Raw genomic sequence first — 20,026 nt, forward strand, 5'->3', positions numbered from 1 at the left:
ACTTAGTTTCCAAAATAACAAAACCACTTGTATAACAGCAGGACTTATTCATAGCACATTTATCAACTATAATGCACACACTATGAATAGCTAATTTAGTTTATAAAACATCATAAAACATACCCTGCCATGTAAAATGACAGTTACATCTTCTTCTGTAACAGTTCTGTATCATCTGTATGAGCTCAAATATTTATGGTAATAAACGGGATACAGTATATCTGTTATCAGTCAGCTGCTGGTAATCGTATTTGAGTTTCATTAAAAATAGTTCACAGCAAAAACCTCAAAACATTAAATGTAAAGCATATGTCTGAGAACAATTACAAATAATTTTGTGCCAAAAGCAATGTATTCAAATTACTTACAGACCACAGTTTTTGGGTTTAGTGCATCAGAACCAGGAACGAAGAGAAAATTAAGCTAACAGTTTACATGTGTTCTTTCACAAAATCTGGTCCTGCATAGCTTTCTGTTTAAAAACAGCATTTTCCCCAATACTCAAAATCAATTGTTCTGAAAAGTATTACTTGCTCACTCCATAAATATACACCAGAAAGCAAGCATAATTCAGAAGAGGTCTAGGATTTTTTTCTCTCTCCTATCTAAAAATCATTGATGGCCTTTCTTATCTCCAAGCACTTCATCCATTTCCTCAGATGTGACCCTAATCCTCCAGTGTGTATCGACTAATGAGTCGGAGTCATGTTAAATTTGTGAAAAATAACTATTCTGATAATCTGAGAACATCCGCACTGTGAAAAGTTGTTTTTATTCATTAAGTACTTTAAACAACTTCTGTTAAGTAAGAAGAAAAAAACGTCTAAAGGATAATCTAGATTGCTTCAAGCTTTTGTGCAAAACAGTGTTTACTCTGAAGCAGATGTTAGCCCCTTTTAATATCAAACCCCATCCCGACCAAGTAAGGCTTTGATATTGTACAGAAGTACCACTTGAAGCTAGAACTACAGAAAACAGCTGATCATGACAAACATCTTATGAAAGGAGCACTGTGAAACATCCATCCATTTTCTAAACACTTTAACCAATACTGGGCCAAGGGGCCTATCCTGGCAGCCAACGGGTACAAGGCAGGATAGACCCTGAATGGGACACCAGTCCATCGCAGGTTAAGCCGACGCAAACACAGATGTGGGCGGACTCACACCAGAGCCAATTTTCTCAGAAGCCGATTCAATCTACCCGTGTGTCTTCAAGCTGTGGGAGGAAACTGGAGCACCCAAAGAAAACCCAAGAGAAAGTGGGGACACATGCAAACATACAACTCCATTTTGAGCTACTGTGATACTATTCAGTAACAATGATAAAAGGCACCCAGGGTGTGCTGCTCTGTAGGAGACAAGCTAAAAAGGCAAGTGCTTGTTTTTTTTTGGAAGCACACAGAAGACATCACTTGATCACTGATCGTCTGGATTACAAAAAATGTTATTCATTGAGCTAATGTTTCTTTTCTAAAATATAGAAAATCTTCTTGGCCAGGTATTGATTTATTAAACTGGGTTTTCTGGACTACAGCAAGTGAAGTAATTTTGCCTAGCTGACCCGGCACTCAGAACTCAATTCCCCTGGCTTACAGGTTTGTCTGTGAAGTATGCGTCTTTCACTGAAACAGTGAATCAACAGAAACTTTATGTTTCGCCTACAGGGAACATAAACGAGTCACACAGGCAGACGGTGACTCACATGTCACCAGGCTTCGAAATTGCAAGACTGCCAGACCCTGATTCTGCTTACTTTTAGGTGTGAAGTGGAAGGTTAATTAATTATCCATTAACTTGTCAAAGATCCTAGTGAAAACAGCTGTTCTTAACAGTTACACTTTAACAGGTTTAAAAATGTACTTCAGCAGCCAGCCTGTATCAAGATCCTCCTGAGCAAGCAGGAAATCTCCATGTACTGTAATTCCAAACAAAAAACTGCCAACTGTCACTTATTTCATATTATCATTCCAATTATTGTATTATACTCTCATACTAAGAAATCTTTCAGCTTTACTGAAAGCATGGAAAGCAATTCCAGCACATTTATAAAGAAACTTTTAGAAATATTTACTGAAATAGGCTCTGGCTCCACAGCGACCCTGAATTCCATTAAACAGATACAAAAGAGATGGAAAGATTATGTATTTTTAAGTTTTCTTTCGACAACCACACTAACTGCTGCAAATAATAAAGTGTGATTGTTTTGTGCAAAACTTCTCAACAATGTAACAATAAGTAAATGTAAAACTAATCGCATTCTAAAAAGATAACATTACTCTGCGTTAAGACTACTAATCATTTAGGGTAGAAGTCCTATATTATAACATCCTTTAGCTCTCTCTAGTGGTTCACATGAAGACTGCAAGTAAAACATGTTTTTTTTTCTAGTTGCGCTGATGAATTTAACATAGTAAATCACTATTACAAGCCTGTGGCTTGTTAACCGTTTAAAAGCAAACAGAAGGCGTGGAAATTAAGGTGCTCAAATTGGTTCAAAACGTACAAGGTAAATCCTTGACTTTAAAGCCAATTTCATAACAGACCAGTTAGAGGAACTGAACCGCTTCAGGCCCAAAGACAAAAAACTGTGAGCAGACCCGATTCAAGCATAGTTATAGAGCACGATAACTACTTCCTCCAATTTGACGAAACTTCTGTTGATCGGATTTTCTTGTTCTCCACAATAAGCTTGCCTTGTCTTTATTCTTATGTACTGAAGTTTGGTGTATCCTGATTCTGCAACTGATCACCTTTGGTATTGAAGTGCAAAAGTAAAACTTGTTGGATTCTGTATTATCTAGCTAGTGTCAGAGAATCAATTGTTCCAGTGTTTTACATACAGACCAGAATTCATGTGACATTTTCAGAACAAATTCAGTTTTGCAGTTTTAATCTTCTGTTACTTTTTAGGTTCTGGATAAAATACACCCAGATATAGAAGAAATGCTAGATTCTATATACTAAACTACACAACAAGCAAAATGACCTAAACACCTCCTTAAGGAGATAAATGCTACAGGGTTCTTCAAACACACTCGTTTTGTAATAAAACTGAAAGCTTACGACATTTCATATTTTTATTTTTCTTACAAATGTTAAACTCTTAATTGTACAAAAAAACTCCAAAGAAAAAATAACATTGCATGTAGATTAAGGAACAATTACACAACAAAAAAAATAAAATTAAAATTGCAGGTCTAAACTGCAGCAGCCAAATAATTTTGATGAAAACTAGGTGTTCATGATGTGGGAACAATTTTGAAACAAAAACTCTCCCATTCTACATGCTTTATGCGTCTTCCCACAATGCAGTTACTTTGGGACCCAAGTCTGTGCTTAAGCTTTGGCACATACAGAACTAACTATGTACCTCACAATCCTTCCTCCTGCATTATCAATAAAAAAATACAAGGGCCATTTACACAATGCACTTGTACTGTAAAAAAAACAGGAATTTATCATTGGAAACAGTAGCTAGGAGAAGGTAGTGGAAACATTTGCTCCATTACTTTGTGAACATTTTTCACACTATAGCTTCTGACAATGCCTGTGAATCCAAGACACGGTATGCCTTCGCTGTACGTCCACTATAACATGCGACTGGTCTGGAACCCTTCAATAGTCCTGTCAAAGAGCAAGAGAAATAAAGAATAAGCTGGATAGCTTTCCAATTGCCAAAGATCAGCTGGTAAATGTACTAACAGCTCACAAGTGTAATGAGAATTCAACCTGGATGCTTTTTTAAACATAACTACAAAATGTGATGCATCTTATCCTGCAAGGAAAGAAAGATCGCTTTTAGCTGAATATTTTTAATTTTACTTGGATTAGTTTCATGAAGTTTTGAACTACTGTGAAACAAGACTAATTGCAGCTAAGTTTTCACACTACATAGGTTTTAATTCTTCAAACTGAAGATAAAGCAAGAGGAAAACTGATAACTTACAGCTCTCGGTTTCTTATTCATCTTCAGATCAATTCTAGAACGAAAAGAAGTTTTAAATATTTTAATCTATGAAATAAAGCAGAGTATGGCTGGTCAGCACAAAAAAATGAGCACCTAGCTCACCTTTTACCCATATCAACAAGGCTAACAATGAAAACCATGCGTTTGGGATGGACAGGTATAAAGTGTGTGAAGAAATGGCCTGATTCAAGACAGCTGGGATGAAGCCTGTTTCTTAAACACTGCACATTATGGAAACTCAGCAGTCAGCAGAAAAACAATCAAAGCTAATTTTCAAAATTATTTTTCCATGTTTGCTGCAGAACAATTTCACACCTCAAGGCGTTTGTTACTCAGAGCATACCCACTAAAATGTAAACACTACGTTGAGATCTGTAGGAAGCATTCACTGGAAAATTCACCATATGGTGCATGAATGCATGAGAGGTATACCCCATGGGATGGCCCTTTCCTGATCTCAGAATTTTATAGTAAATCTTGAAAATTGAGCTCCAGAACACAAAGCAAATGCCACAATATCTGAATGCTAAGAGAAAATGTTGTGCTTGGTGATTTATATTTATGATATTGCACTCCCTACCCCCTTTAATGGAAATGATCTTTTCAACAATATATTGAGCAACAAAAGAAACTAGTAATTTCTACAAATTCACGATCTTTTTTGTAGCATATGCACTAAACAGACCTAGCACAGGTAAATTCATTAAGTGGGTTAACTTTTGTAATCAAATGATACTGCAAGACGATGTACTGTGAATATCACCAGTTAGAGGCATCTTTGACCACTGTTGGAAGCAGCACAAGTTACATATCTGTGACTCGTGCTTCCTACCATTCAGATGCATTCTCTTCTCTTGCATTACACTCTCAGTAGTTCCATTCCTCTAGCAGAACCTGGACGAACATGCATCTTTTCACTGGTTTCTGAGCCCTAGATTCCACACATTTCTGCTCACCACATAAACGTTCAATGGAGTTCAAGTCTGACCTTAGCAGGGTACCCTGTATAAGAGTGCAATTCTTAGTTCACAAGAAAGTCATTATTACACTAGCAGCATGAGGATGTGTGAGGTCCCAGAACCTGATCAATGTAGTGCCATGCAGTCAGGCTGCAATCTGTCACTACCGGTATAACTCTGTAACAACACTCTTGTCTGGATCATCACACTAAGGCATCACCATCGCCTTTGACAATGTGTTTCGACCTGTGGTCTCCTCACGGTGACATATCATTGATAGGTAGCATTTGGCTCTAAATGTCTTAAGAGGTTAGAAGCTGTTTGCTGTGATCATCCAAAAAGGCAAATAACCACATGCTGATGGAGTGACTGTCCAGGTCCACACAAATCAGTGAAACAAAGGTAGTGATTTTCACCAGACTTGCCAGGCTTAAATCAATTAATCGCCTCTGTCATCAACTCTCACTAACGGGAAAATGTATTATACTTACAGAATTGTAAACTACCTGTTTATCAAGGTCATTGTTAAAACAATCACCAAAACATCTCTATCTAAAGTATGGATACTTTATTTTTCTAAAAATACAGAAGGAAAAAGTTTCTTTTGATGCTCAGTATACAATTGGCAATTATAACTTTCTCACCTTTCCTTAGTAGAGGGCTACTCAAAACAAAGGGCCCATCAATCATCTCCACAACAGGAATTCTAAACAACCAAAATATTAATTGCTGAATGAATCCTGCTGATTACTAATTAAGGAGCTGGTTCTAGTAAAGTTCTGTAATAGTTCAAGTAGACTTTCATTAGCAGTTAGCTGAATTTTTTTCAGAAGTGTGCAAGTGTCAGCACTCCATGAAAAGCTGCATCACACAAAGCATTTATATACTGCTGGCTTTCAACTATTTTTCTTTCAGAAGCGGACTAAAATAAATTCTCCCTTCACAATGTTTAAGAAAAAGGGTATGCTGTCTACAGTAATGTATGCACAATAACTTGAACAGTGGGATGGCTTCACAAAGACAAAAACTACACTACACAAGAACCACAGCACAAGGAGATTAAAATTCGAACTTACTCAAAGTCATAATCAAACATGCCAGACGGGCTGAAAGGCAGCATTAAGAAGGGAAAAAGCAGTATACAATTAATACACTATTAATTGTTTGGTTGACCTGGTAACGCTTCCGCAAGATTCATTTCTAGAGTTTCGGATAAGAGAAACAAAAGGTATTTAAGTTAAGGATCACTAGTAAGTCGTTAATTTATTTGTTAAATCATCTCCTCAACTGTATACTGTAACAACAATGTACATCTATGTATTTATCATATTCACTGGCCAAAATATTATGAACCCCTAGTTAAAGGAGTATGCACTTGGTCTCAGGACATGCATGGCTATACCCACTGGCCAGGGCAATGCCCAGATGTAAAAAGGGCTGGTGCATTATAATCCCACACTTCAGTCTGACAATCCTGGCTGAAGGCAAAGCAGGTGAAGAATGGGATACCGGACAAGATGACACATGCCATGTCTTGTTCAAGCAGATTTTAATGTTAGCAGGGTTCACACAGCAGAGTTGAATGCCTGGTGGATGGCATTGTTTGGGGGTTCCTAATACTTTGACCCATGTGCGTTTTTGTTCAGAACCTTTGCCAGTACTTAGACGTCAAATTATTTCAGCAAGTAATTCAACATTCAACTAATCCTCTGACAGCTTACAGTAGGGGTGAAGGTCATGTCTTGCTGCAAATAATTTTAAGGACATATAAAATTTACATGAAAAAAAGACTTTGCAATTTTGGTTTTGAAGCATTCACAGAACACACTGAATACTAAGTTTTCAAACGTAAAAAATAAATATGCTCAAATTATTGCCAAATGTCTGCGACAAAGTTAAAGTCTGCGCTTTCTAAACAATTAAATAATTCTGACAGAAAGTTTTAGCTCTTTCTCCACACTCTCCCTGCATGACCTTTGCGAAACCGGTCACACTGTGCAAAAGCTCCATTACAATGATCACATTAACTGTAGCTTAAGTGAAACAAAAGTTTTAACACATCACAAGTGGATACCTGTGCCGGTTTTTGTTTTTCCTCTTCTTGTGGTTGCCATGGTGACTGCCAGAAGAGGACGAGGCAGCCTTCTGGGGCTTCATCCCCTGCAAGGGCCCATCCATATCCTCCGTGTCCTCCTGGCTGGGCTCGTTCTCCTGGTTCTGGAAATCCGGGGAATTGTCACTCTCCGTTCCACTGCCTGGCTCCCCTGATGGGAGAAAATTAAGGAAATCCTTACTGTGAAGCAGCAATGCTCATCACCACACCACAGGGGCTCCCATGACATTTACAGGGCAAGACAAATTCCTCTGGAACCCGGAAAAGAGCTTCACAGAATTACTGCTGGCTGGTCTGACAGAAATCAAATAGGAACGATCTAGACTTATCTAACTTGTAGCTGTGCATTTTGTGTTAATGAAAATGACAAATATCCTTGATGTCTACCGAGTCGTGTTTACAGGTAGGAATGATGACTGTGAAGAGCACAAGGACAGAAATAAAATGCCTACTTTTTTCTATAAGTTGGTCCTGTATTCCTCCTAGAGCACTAACCGCCTGGAAAAGAAACAGGGACAACAAACGTTAAAAGCATGAAATGTTAAGAACTCAAACAAATTCCATCACTTTATTTCACAAGAGGCTTAACATCTCGTCAATATATGAAGTATGTTCCATCTACGTTTAAAGAAACCTGACGAGTTTGCTAACTTCATATGAAATACAAGCGTTTAACTCACTGCGACGGATGTGACAGATGATTTGCTAAAGAGCCGCTCTGCTTCTTTGAACTTTCTGTTCCTTCTGTCATTTTTGCTGTTGGAATTTCTGCAACAGAGGTTAAAAGGTATTAAAAAAGTGACGCAAAGCCAAGCTTAGCACAAAATCGCTATCGGAAGAAAGACTTGAACCGATCTTACTTCTGGTTGGTTAGGTACCGATCCCATCCTCTTATGATGTTGCCATACATTTGAGTGTCTTCCAGGTAGCTGCCTTCAAACGCATAGATTTGTCTCTCCAGGTTCGCCAGCGTCTCCTGCAGGATCGGGGCGGGAAATGAGCGCCAGCTAATGTGCGTCTTACAATTCAACAGCAACCCTCCAGCGGGGCAATATAAGCTAAGGGCTACTGAAATCCACGCAATGTCGTTATATTTGGGGTTGGGTGTAAGCAGAAGATAACATTCCTCGGGAGAAGGGTTTTCTCTCTCGTCTAGCGTGTTCGACTGTTAGCAGGCTGTTGATCCGACCTCATCCTGTCGTTTATTGAAAGAATCCAAGGTATCGGGTTTGACAACGCGACTAGAGAGCCATGCAACGTTGCATAATTCAAAAAAGATCTGGAATTTCTCATGTAACAAGATTCCTCGTCGTTCATTCGTCTGTGACATGATGCATTAGTCGCTATGAAGTGCCATTTCATTTATGCACCAAGGTAACTACTTTACATTGAGGTAAATGCCGTGTTATACTTAAAGTTGTCAGGATGATGCGATATCAAATGATGCCGACCTCATTACCACACACACCAAGCAAAGCTGCTATATCCGATGCTAACATCACCTTACTATGTATCGTAACAACTAAATTCCCAAATTGAATGCTTGAAGTCATCGTTTAATCTGCTGAAAGCCGTTAATAATTTCTTAAACAAGCCTACATCCAAAGCAGAACCGAGACTTGAGTCCCCTTCCTTCACGCCTGGAGCTAACATTAGCGGTGTAGAAAAGGCCGCTAAGCCTGACAATAAACGGATTTTCCTAAGTCTGCTAACCGGAGTGCACGGCCTCTACACCCGGCACTTCTTTGGCACAAGACGGAGCTGCTATTCACTAAGGTCGGTTACGTACGTTCCTCAAACGAACGCAATACAAGTGCAGCAACATACGCCTGTAAACATGACGTTTTGCTTAGAACACTCTAGCAAAATTACACATTTACCCAGATCAATGGCGACTCGAAAAACAGTTTAAAAGACGGTAATGTAAAAAAGGATTTACCGCGAGCTCCTGTTTCCTCTTCACCAGCTCCGACAGCTCCCTGCGTGTATCTGGAATCTGCGGAGGAGTTACTTTGGTGTGCATCGCCATGTTGGATTTTCAGAGCGGATAGGAGAAACAAAGCGCGTAACGGCAGCACAACGCCCGACACTACCTGTGCTGTGACGAATTAACCACAAGGGGGCGTTCCACCTGCGAACACGTGAGTTTCTACGTCAGATCTGGCTGATGGTCACACCGTCGATGAAGAGAAAACCATTCATTATTCCTGCACCCGCAGATATTTACATTAAAAACTATCACTGAACGGTAGAATATTATCATTACAAACAGTTAACAAAATAAAATGACTAAAATGTTTTTTCATCTTTCCCTTTATTCATTTTGATCCTAATCGCATTGTTCTTAATTCTCAGCTGAAAGCGTGATTTCCTTTATGGTCTTTATTCACGTCAGGTTCTTTTCATGACTGCTTTGTATACTCTGTATACAGTATTTCATTTTGTCTGAAACTATTCATAGATTGTTATTGCAGTTTAAAAATAATCTAAAATTCATTTACATTTATTCTTTTATTTACATTTATGATTGTTCCTTCTCCTTACCTAATGTAAATCTCATATGTAGTATCTCAATCTGGATGACTGCTAAGAAATAAATACATATACAATCAGAAGTCAAGTCTCAATAGTTCTCAATGTTGTATTTAAGACTCAATGTCACAAGTAAGTTTCACACTTGGGAAGAGCAGAAACTTTCACCTGTGAGTGCATTTATACTCTTTTTTTACTTATTCCTATAATGCTACATTGCTCAGGCAAAGACTAACCACCCAGTAAAAATACCTTTATCATGCTGGAATTCATGTTTTAAGTGTAAAGATACCAAGATTTTCTGACGGCAAATGCATTATTTATTAAATTTTTGCTTTTTAGGTAGTTTTGGCATATATTACGAAACTTGTTATTTGAGAATCGTAAAAAAAAAGTTTGGGAAGTAAGATAGGAATACACATAAAAGATAAAACAGTAAGATCAAAATATTCGTGAGGGTTAAGTACTGTACCTTGAATTTTCTGTTTACAGTAGATGTAAAAATTGGGTCAACACTTAATAGCTCTTGTAAACCAACCCCTAAACTGACCTGAAACACATGCTTGTATCAAAACCATCCGTACAGCAATATTCCACGGATTGAAAATGTACCTAAAGAAGACACATTATTGAACAATACAAGTCTCCAAGGGCCTTTTTCAATGGTTTGGTTTGGTTAAGACTCATATTTTTTGGTTTGGGGAACATATTCAAATCTGATGACTGAAGGGCTTTAAGAACAAATTGCAGGATTGCTTTGTTGAAACCCCAGCTAGGGTTAGGGTTAGCATTCCCACACGTCTTAGACAGTGAAAAGTTGCTCATATAAGCACTTTTTTTTCAGAGACTTTTGGCTTCTTATATTGTATAATGGCCAGTTCTGTGGCTGTAGTCCAATAGTGCAGCAGGGTGCGGAGGAACACAGTTGGGAAGGAGCAGGCCTCTGTCAGATGGGCCCTGATGCCATTTTTGACTGTCTGATTCAGTCGTTCACCCCACTGATTGCCGTTGGGTTGTATAAGGCCCTTACGAGTGTGTCGTATGTCCTGGTCAGCCAAACTCAGTGGACACAAACGGCGACCCATTGTCGGTGGTGATGTTGGTTGGAAAGCCCCAGTGGGCAGAGAGGGAATCCAGGAAGTCAATGACTGCCTGAGTGGTGACCGATCTAGTGGAGGCCACTTCCAGTCATTTCAAGAGCAAATTAGAAACCATAAAGCCAGCAAATTAGAAACCATAAAGCCAGCAGCCATATCACCCTGCAACTCACAACTGGCAACCCACTGAAGCTAAGCAGGTGTGAGCCTGGTCAGTACCTGGATGGGAGACCTCCTGGGAAAAACTAAGGTTGCTGCTGGAAGAGGTGTTAGTGGGGCCAGCAGGGGGCGCTCACCCTGTGGTCCACGTGGGTCCTAATGCCCCAGTATAGTGATGGGGACACTATACTGTAAACAGGTGCCGTCGTTCGGATGAGACGTAAAACCGAGGTCCTGACTCTCTGTGGTTGTTAAAAATCCCAGGGCGTTTCTCGAAAAGAGTAGGGGTGTAACCCCGGCGTCCTGGCCAAATTTCCCATTGGCCTTAACCAATCATGGCCTCCTAATAATCCCCATCTATGAATTGGCTTCATTACTCTCTGCTCTCCTCCCCACTAATAGCTGATGTGTGGTGAGCGTTCTGGCGCACTATGGCTGCCGTCGCATCATCCAGGTGGATGCTGCACATTGGTGGTGGTGGAGGGGAGACCCCATTACCTGTAAAGCGCTTTGAGTGGAGTGTCCAGAAAAGCGCTATATAAGTGTAAGCAATTATTATTATTATTATAATGAAGAAACTGTGATGGGGAAAGAAACCATGCAGCTCCCCACAGATGTCCAGCAGGAGAAGATCCCAGGGCTCGGATGGCCAGTCTGGGGGCTGGAGAGGATGTGGTGCGGGGCTCTCTGTTTTCCTACTTCCTACTGTCCAAGGAGGAAGGCTTCACAGTACCTGACAAGTGTTTCGATGTCTCTGTCATTTCCTGGCCATGAAACCAGATCCAGACACTGCTGTTTGACTTTGACTATTCCCAAGTGGCCCTCGTGTGCCATCTGCAACACTCGCACCTAAAGGCAGGCAGGAATAACAGCACAGGTGCCCCGAATGACACATGACTCATTCCAGCAGGAGAGTTCATCTTTAACATGATGGAAGGGGCTCAGGTCAGTGGAGACCTTGGAGGGCCACTCCGAGTATATGGAAGTGTGGAGCTGGGAAAGCACTGGGTCCTGTCCTGAGGTCTGCTGAAGATCCTGAAGAGAGGCTGTGGCTTAGAGTGGCCAGTGCCTGATGTGGAGAGCAGTGCTGTAAGTGCCTGGTGGTCTGTCTGCATGTATGTCCAGGTACATGTCCCACCTTTCATGTGCCCAAACGCAGGCTAAGACCTCTCTCTCTCACCCACGAGCACTTCTGTCTTGTCGTGCAGAGAACCCGGGAGGGAGTGAGCCATCAAGACCCCCTTTGTGCCAGACCCCGGTATCCCCATATTACCACGACAGTGTCACATGAACCAACACTGCATGTCGACATAACAGGTAAGTAATCCTGTGTTAAAATTGCTCATTAATATAACTGCCATCAGTGGTGAGAGAACCATTCTCTTTATGTTTCAAATTGTCCCACACCTGGGCTGCTATCTGCCTGGCTTTTACATGTTCTCTCTGTGTTCACGTGAGTTTCCTACCGCAATACAAAGGCATGCTTTAGTGTCACACATGGTGAACCTTCAATGCAGAAACCTTGATTGCTTTTATAGCCAACTACGCCTTCTAACAATTTTAAAGGATGTTAGGACCCTTTTCTCTTGCAAAAGGATAGATATATATCTCCCAGAACCAAGACTGCACCAACAAACCAGACAAGACAGTCATACTTCATAAATCCCTTTTTATTACTAACAATTACAATATATATTACTGCCTACCCAACACAGTATACACCATGTACGGATCATTGTAAGCTGCTTCAAACATCTGGTTGAAAGATTGTCCTTAATGACACTCTGGTCATGCTGATGACGTTGGGCTATTGACTCCTGCTGCCTCACACCCATTCTTTCATTCCGTGACTTTAAATTTTAAAAATGGATTTGTTTTCCTAAAAATGCTAAAATATTGTATATATTAAAATACAACTTCTTGAGAAGATCAATCATCCAACACTGGCTTCACACAAACCAGTTTCCTCATTGCCTGTGAGAATAATTTAAAGATGTTTTTACGTTTCTTCTTGGACTTTTTAGTTTCCACTGCAGGAGACGGAGAATCTGAAAAGAGAGAGCAGAACATTTCTTCCATATTAACATTTTGCTCAATAGAAAGCTTGAGTGTTTATGCTGAAAAAAAAATCATTAATGCACTTTAAAAACGTCAGTTCACTCATTCAGTTGTTATGGTGTTGATAAGTTCCACAATAACGACATCAATTTTTAAACAAAAAGAGAACATTCCATGGAATGATGAGCAATCTCCATTTATCTGTAAATGACCAGGTGGAACATGCTATCATTTCTGGGGGACTCACCTGCTTGGTGTCCCTCAGCCTCACTATATTGTGTTCCTTTATCAAGGCTCAGAGATTTCTGGCTGGCCTGTGTATAGACAAAGAACATGAGGTTAGATTATTCCAGCACAAGCAATTCCAGGAAAAGCTCTTTGTATTAAGTTCCTACCCAAAAGTCCTCAATACTACGGGGCTATGCATCAGTTACTGGGGTGTGCAATTTGGGTAGTTAAGTAGAGAAATGTAAAAACTTAAAAAACTTTTTTATACTGTGTCTGCAGCTTCTCCACATGCTGCCAACAAAATGTTATAGTCCTTTTTAAAGTTCAGATCATCAAAAACTTTCTGAGGAACAGCCTATTGTATCCGAAGGATGGCTTGTGCACAAGGGCAAAGAAAAACAATTACTCCACGCGTTTGACATCTGCACTGCTCATCCCTGTGCTTACCTTTTTGGCCTCCTCCTTCATTTTTCCAGGCTTTCTCTTTTCATCTCTTGCTCTCTCCCGCAACGACAGTGGTTCAGCAGCCATGGCATAGCCTGTGCTGTTCTCCTTTAGAGCTGGGACCGAGCCTGGAGCTGCACTGTGAAAGGCTACTGAATCCAGGGCAACATCGACAGCTGCAGAACCCACTTGACAGGAGGCTTTCTGGCCAGAATGACTCTTCAGGTTTGTGGAGGAAAAGGTGTCTGATTTAGAAAGTTCACTACAGCTGCTAGGTTGCAGACAGCTTTCATGTATTTCTACAGCCTCCTTCACAGCTGTGCAGCAGCTTTTTTCAGAAGGTACTTCTTCTGTGCCTCTGTCACAGCTCATCTCAGATTCCTTTGGGGCCAGGTCAAAAGTGCCAGCAGGCCCCGAGGAAAGGATACACGGACTGGATAATTCGCTCCCTGAAACCAGCATTTTTAAGACTTCGCGGGTCACATGTGCTATCATCATTTTGAACACAGCTGGGCTTTGGGAAGCCACTGCTAACTGAAGGTCAAACTTTGAGCCCATTCTCTGGACAAGTTCTCTGTAAATGCAGCTCACAGCATTTTTAATCTTGTCAGGTGGTGGAAAGGTGGTGTTGTGTCCCTCCTCTTGGACTACAGACACCCCAGGGGCATTCATCTGTGCAGCCAAAGTTTGGTAAATCATATGCAAGGCCATCTGGCTAAACTGAAACCTTGGCAGCCCATCTGGCTTGGAAGAGGGATCCAGTGAATTTGAAAACTCAGGATCTATTTTCAGCAAAAGGCACGATACTACTTCCTCTACTAAACCTAAGGGCAGGGATATGGAAGGAGGATCAGTAGGGTGTTTTGTGCTCATATTGGTAGAAGACTTCTGGTGGGCAATCACAGACTTATTTTGTATTAGTTGTAAAATCTCTTTAACCACAAGCAGTGCAGCGCTGTTGAGAACCACCTCATTCTTGGCAGCTACTGCAAACTGGATAATGTACATGGAATCATAATCCTTCTCCAGTTGTCTTAGAACACTGTGTACAATCTCACTGATGGTCCCGGATTGACAGCAGACATTGCTTTCTTCTCTCTTCTCGCAGACCGTCACCCCTGGGACAGCAGACAGCCGCTTCACCACATAATTGAACAGAGAGTGGATCAGGTGTGTATGTTCACACACATACCATGGGCTTCCTCCTCTACACAAATTTGGGACTATCTCCAAGAGCAGTGTGGAGATAATTTCTTTCACTGTTTCAGAACACACAGCGAGGCACTCTGAAGAGGCCACTGATGGTGCCGCTGCACAGCTTTGGCCACTGAATTTAACCACTTCATGTGTGGGGGAACAGGAGGATGAAGAATTTTCCCTGCTATTGTTAGACTTCAGTTGCTGCTGAAGAAGTGGGACACATATATTTTGGAAATGATTTGGAATTGTTTTGCCCGATCTGGACTGGCCCTTAGCTGATTCTCCCAAGTCCTTCAAAAATAGTTTGGGTCTCACCACCATCTCAAAAGAGCTCTCTTTATCAGCAACTCTCATTCCTGTTTCAGTGGGGTCTCTGCATGTCTGTTTGCTGTCGACCACTTCACAAGACATTCTGGTTCCGGAGAAGTCCTCATCCTGGACACATACGGTTTGGGGACTCTCTGCATACTGAACCCCTATTGCACAGGCGTCCTCTTTGGCTGACACCCCTTCTATAGAGGGCACGCCTGCCTGCCTGAGGTCTGTAAGAGAGAAATGGTTTGTGTTCACAAAAAGATGTTCAATTTGGAGTGAGAACAAGAACTCAAATTCGGAAGCTTTACATCTCCTAAGATTGCTTTAACTTAATGGCGCTAAAGTGGAAAAAAAAATAGGCTGAAGTGTCTAACATAAAACCACAGCTGATATGTTTTCCCATCATGCAATTCATCTATCCTGTAAAAAACAGACAAACAAGCCTACTTTTCAAGAGCGTAATAGTGTGTTATAGTGATTATAGTGGCTATTTCCACATGGGACACTACTACTATACCAATGAGCAGGGTAACTTTACCATGAATAACCCCACAATAATGGCCTGCTTTTAATTAACATACAGTCTATTAAATAAATAATACAAGTTGGTCCAATTAAGCAAGAAAAGAAATACCCAATATTCATATACTCTGACAAGAATATTGAATGTGCAGGCAACTCAATACTCACCTTGATGATCAATGTACAACACTTTAGTTGTAGAGGTGATAACAGTCATCTGAGATCCTATGAAGGATTTCATCATCAGGCTGTCATTGTACACCAGTGAACTGGGGGATGGATGTTTTTTTGTCCCCAGCAGGCTGTTCTCTTCATCAGGCAGGGATTTCAGATATAGCAATCTGCTTTCGCTCGTGCTATGAGGAGTGCAATTCCATCCCTTGTTCACCTTGAAAGTGATGTATCGTGAGTGGTTAGGGAATTGCGCTGTCGGCTTCCCATCCAAATTCTCAATCTTCAGGGTGAAGATCTGAGGAGATCTGCTGAGTGTGATCAAGGTTATTCTGGAAGAGCATGGAGTATTTATTGGATTGTTGGCAAAGGTCCTGTCCCTTTCATTGGCAACGCCAGTGGTCACTGCCCTTACAATCATTGAAGAATGCACTCCTGAAGTCTGTGCTGACTTTGATGATGCTTGCGATGATGAGAAGCATTTCTGAATCTCTCTTCCAGTCCCATGGCCTTCAAGGGAAAATTCCTCTACAGCCATTTTTTGGACAGCCATGTCTACGCACCTGAACTGAGGCTTGATCACCAGATTCTCTAAGGTGAGAGCTTTGACTGGTTTCTTGTTCATTCTGACTTTCTGAGCCCTCACCTCAGATTTCGCAGGCAGGACTGATGTGATTGAATGGGAAAGGGGCTCATCCAGCTCCAAAACTGAATTGCAGTGTGTGAGATAGCGCTGGACTTGGTGGGATGGGTGCAGTGCTACCTCCCTGTCCTTTCTCTCACACGAGTCTTGACACATGGGGTTTATTATGGAATTAGAGACTGGATCCAGGCATAGAGGTGTCTTCTTCCTGGCCTGCCCCAAGGCATCGAAGTGAGTGAACTCACTGCAGGGAAACAAGTTGCTCAGCAAGGGGCTAAACAAGACTTTGGAGCTGCATGGGGACGCCTCCATATACAGCACTTTCTGGGAGCACTGTTCCTCTCCAAGCTGTGGAATGGCATGGATCGGCCTGTGGCTCACTCTCTCCATTCTTGTTGTTATCATTTGCAAAATGAGGTTCTGCCCCTCATTTGTAACCTATTTAAAAAAAAGACAAATACAAGACAAACAAGTCCTTAATTGAACAGAAATACACCAAATGGGTCCCCAATTTTTTATTATTAGGATACGCAAAACAACTTTAATACATTGTTACAGTAGAATTGTATACATTCTTAAATCTGAAAAACAGTTGAATCAGGTCTGTTAGTCTCTGAGTCAAGTTAAAGTTACTGAAGCAGCTATCAGTATGGGATACCAGAGGTGACCAGTCTCCCTTAGTTTTATGAGATATCTTTAAAAAATCTCTCAAGTTACCCCCAGAAAGGAGGTACCAGGTGCTGTTGTGTACTTGTTTCACTAGATGGCGGCATTGGCCAAAAAGCTGCCTGTAGAGCACAGTCACTAGTGCTCAGTACAGCAAATTCTCATGTCATATCCTCCACACTAAGTAGACAACCTCAGTATATTGGGTGTATTTATCATACTGATAGTTATGCAGTATCTAAAGCACACTACTCATCATTATGATTGTTTTGCCCCAAAGAATTTATACTCATATGTACTCACTATTCCTCTTATGTCCTTTACTATCTTCCTTTCTCTGTAAAAACATAAGCAATGGATTTTGATCAGTGCAAAATTACTTTAAAATCTGACAAACTCTTCAGAGAGTCCTGCACATTTAAAAATAAAGATGAATTACAAGGAAGTATAAATAATATTTTTACTGATGTTTTACTGCATGGTGGGATATGGTAATACTCAGGATCCCACCTCTGCTTCAGAAAATCTGAAACACATGACGTGACCGTATATCTGCCCACTGAAATGACATACAAAATTGGAGAAGAAAGACTCACAAAGCAGAGCGCTGCTGATTCCTGAACTTCGTGACGATTCCTGAACTTTCTACTTTAGATGAACTGTGGCTCATCTTTCCCAAGAACATGAGATGGCCAGAATCTGTTCCTGAAGAGAGGAGAAATATCCATTGCTTCAGTTCACTCTGTCTGTTAATACAGGGCAGTTAGTAAGGCAAACATATCCCAGCCTGGTCTAAAAGCACTTGTGAATTCTGATTATTTTAAAAGATTTGTATGATTACAGATTTTCTTTATTGATGTAGAACAGTGTGCGTTTGCCCTGAACCCTTCTTTGCCTCTGCTGGTCTTACTTGTTTCATTGCCAAAAACATCTGAGGCCTCTTTCTCTGTCTCCATGTCATTTTCAATTTCCAAAATCCTCTGCAATTACACAAATAAATTAGAAAGATACTGTAAACAGCTAGCAAATAAATCACTGTTTGCATCTGCTTCTATGAACAACATTTCAGAAATTCACTTGCGTGTTCACAGTTATTGTTTGAATATAACAAAACCACAAGGCCCAATTCTATCAGTCTGACAGAAGAGCTGTTCAAAGTTGGTTGGAAGTACAGTCATCAGTTTCAGTGACAGAACTTTAGAAGCCAAGGACATTGTTGAATAGGTTATTCCAAGTTTTGACTTAAGGAAACGACTAAAAGAAAGATACTGATTATGCTTTTGTGAATGCTCACTTTTCCAATAAAACACAATCAAATCCTGGATCCCACAACAGTCCTTAATAGTTGAGGTTCTTAAAATGTCTGTGTTTTCACCCTGTCTTACTTACAAATAAAAAGTTGCTCAGCATCAGGTGAGATCTGGGTATGCAGACTGAAGAGATGTTCTCCTCACGTGGACTGAGAACACTGACATCAGGGCTGCTATCAGCTGTAAAAAAAAACCTTTCATTAACTGCAATCATAGAAATACTAAGAGAGTGACTGCGACTGTGAACAACTGTATCAAGAATGAATGCTGTTATTGACAATATAAGTAAAATGTGAACAAATGCTTGTGGAGAGATGGCATGTTATTGCTTACCCTGGTCAGCGCCTGGGGGTATTTCTCTGACCTGTCCGGTCTTGGAAACGCTCCCATGATCTGCTGGTTCATCGCCAGCTTGCAGGTGAGCCTTGAGCTCGGGGGCCACTGTCTCCTGAAGTGCCTGCTGTTAGGGGAAGAGGAGAGACAGCCTGAATGAGAACACGCCACGCGAGGGTTTATTTCAAACTTTATTACACTTCCCACCGTCCTCGATGTCTGTGATGTGTTAATGAAGATAGCAAAAACAAAAAAACACATACGGTTAAAATATAATAAATACATGTATATCTTTAAATTGTCTGCTGGCCCAGCATGCGTTCACTAACTTGATCGAGTCGTTCGTTAAAAGCCGGATTTTGAGTAAAAATTCACATTTCACTTCCAGCTGAAGACTGACCGTCGTGACATTACTTTTTAAACAGAAAAAAGAACAGTTGACATAAGAGCACCAAACCAGGCTATCCCCTTTTGTCCAGTAGGCTTGGACTGTATTAAATATATGATTTTAAAAAACAGTATCTTAAAGGATTGACTAGGATTGATTATTAAATTAACCGAGTGTTAGATAAAATAATTAAAAGCGTTGCAAGAATACATAAGTAAAACGTAATTGAACGTAATAACTTCGTCAATATAAAGTAAACGACTTTAACCAGTTTAAAAGTATTTTGCTTTCCATCTTAACCTTTTAAGATTATTTGAACGTAACTGGTATTAACTCCGCTTAACAGAATTGCAAAGAAAAACGTTAACGTTTTAAAACTGCTCACCAGCGATTATCAGGTTCATACATGCCTGGCTAGATATGTACATCATCTATAAAACAATGTCAATCTTTGATGTAAAAAGCTACTTTAATTGAAGTAATATGAAGGAGGCGGCGCCCCGACCATAGCCTCGAGAGCATTACCTCAGAAACCATGTGATCGGTTTTAACAGGTGCAGGAGCTCTACCGCGGGCTTTCCTACGACGTCTTCTTCCCATGTTTCTCAGAATAAAGTGTGTTAATTGTTTATATTAATTGAATTATAATAAATTACACAGAGCAAAAGCGAGGAATTAACCCAAGCTAGCTGCAGGTGCAGTGTAATTTTAAAAAAACACGTTCCTTCTGTTCTATGGCAACCTTTGTGACGTCAAATACGGCATGCCAGTTGTTGTGATTACGTCATCACCACTAACGAGGAATACATACTGTACATTAAAGCTATGTCCTTTTCACTCATCACACTCGAGGTATAGGCCATGTATATATACTTTATCTTTCTGATACAACCAATAAGAAAGTTATTTCAACAAAGTT

General features: G+C 40.6%; 2 protein-coding genes across 3 annotated transcripts; both read right to left on the reverse strand.

The window, feature by feature from the left end:
• Window positions 1–3,065: 3,065 nt before the first annotated feature.
• meaf6 (MYST/Esa1-associated factor 6) lies at window positions 3,066–9,147 on the reverse strand. Of its 2 annotated transcripts, XM_088603143.1 has the most exons (8): window positions 8,981–9,147; window positions 7,902–8,017; window positions 7,722–7,809; window positions 7,494–7,539; window positions 7,003–7,192; window positions 6,005–6,034; window positions 3,949–3,982; window positions 3,066–3,626 (listed from the first exon to the last, which is right to left on the reverse strand). In XM_088603143.1, exons 1-8 carry the CDS (start codon window positions 9,068–9,070, stop codon window positions 3,618–3,620), a joined length of 603 nt encoding a protein of 200 aa, XP_088459269.1. In that variant the 5' UTR covers window positions 9,071–9,147; the 3' UTR covers window positions 3,066–3,617. The 2 variants fall into 2 exon arrangements, with proteins under 2 accessions (XP_088459269.1, XP_088459270.1); XM_088603144.1 differs by lacking the exon at window positions 6,005–6,034 and having other exon boundaries at window positions 8,981–9,145.
• Window positions 9,148–12,481: 3,334 nt separating this feature from the next.
• Window positions 12,482–19,988, reverse strand: LOC148649923 (uncharacterized). The gene is made up of 10 exons (XM_088603142.1): window positions 19,633–19,988; window positions 18,720–18,846; window positions 18,466–18,566; window positions 17,987–18,056; window positions 17,673–17,781; window positions 17,380–17,413; window positions 15,765–16,848; window positions 13,563–15,301; window positions 13,135–13,201; window positions 12,482–12,877 (listed from the first exon to the last, which is right to left on the reverse strand). The coding sequence occupies exons 1-10, from the start codon at window positions 19,705–19,707 to the stop codon at window positions 12,759–12,761; spliced, it is 3,525 nt and encodes a 1,174-aa protein (XP_088459268.1). The 5' UTR covers window positions 19,708–19,988; the 3' UTR covers window positions 12,482–12,758.
• Window positions 19,989–20,026: the final 38 nt, after the last annotated feature.

This window comes from Lepisosteus platostomus, chromosome 13, assembly GCF_059453375.1.
Source record: "Lepisosteus platostomus isolate fLepPlt1 chromosome 13, fLepPlt1.hap1, whole genome shotgun sequence".
NCBI classification, from domain to species: domain Eukaryota; kingdom Metazoa; phylum Chordata; class Actinopteri; order Semionotiformes; family Lepisosteidae; genus Lepisosteus; species Lepisosteus platostomus.

What these genes read in the sequence shown, in the direction of transcription:
- LOC148649923 (XM_088603142.1), bottom strand. Translation starts at nt 19,707, where the DNA reads ATGGGAAGAAGACGTCGTAGGAAAGCCCGCGGTAGAGCTCCTGCACCT. An exon ending in TGTTTTTGGCAATGAAACAA is followed by an intron (nt 17,782 to 17,986) that starts GTAAGACCAGCA and finishes TCCTCTCTTCAG; the next exon opens with GAACAGATTCTGGCCATCTC. An exon ending in TGAAGGAGGAGGCCAAAAAG is followed by an intron (nt 13,202 to 13,562) that starts GTAAGCACAGGG and finishes GTCTATACACAG; the next exon opens with GCCAGCCAGAAATCTCTGAG.
- meaf6 (XM_088603143.1), bottom strand. Translation starts at nt 9,070, where the DNA reads ATGGCGATGCACACCAAAGTAACTCCTCCGCAGATTCCAGATACACGC. An exon ending in CGGTACCTAACCAACCAGAA is followed by an intron (nt 7,810 to 7,901) that starts GTAAGATCGGTT and finishes CCTCTGTTGCAG; the next exon opens with AAATTCCAACAGCAAAAATG. An exon ending in AAAAACAAAAACCGGCACAG is followed by an intron (nt 6,035 to 7,002) that starts GTATCCACTTGT and finishes GCTGCCTTTCAG; the next exon opens with CCCGTCTGGCATGTTTGATT.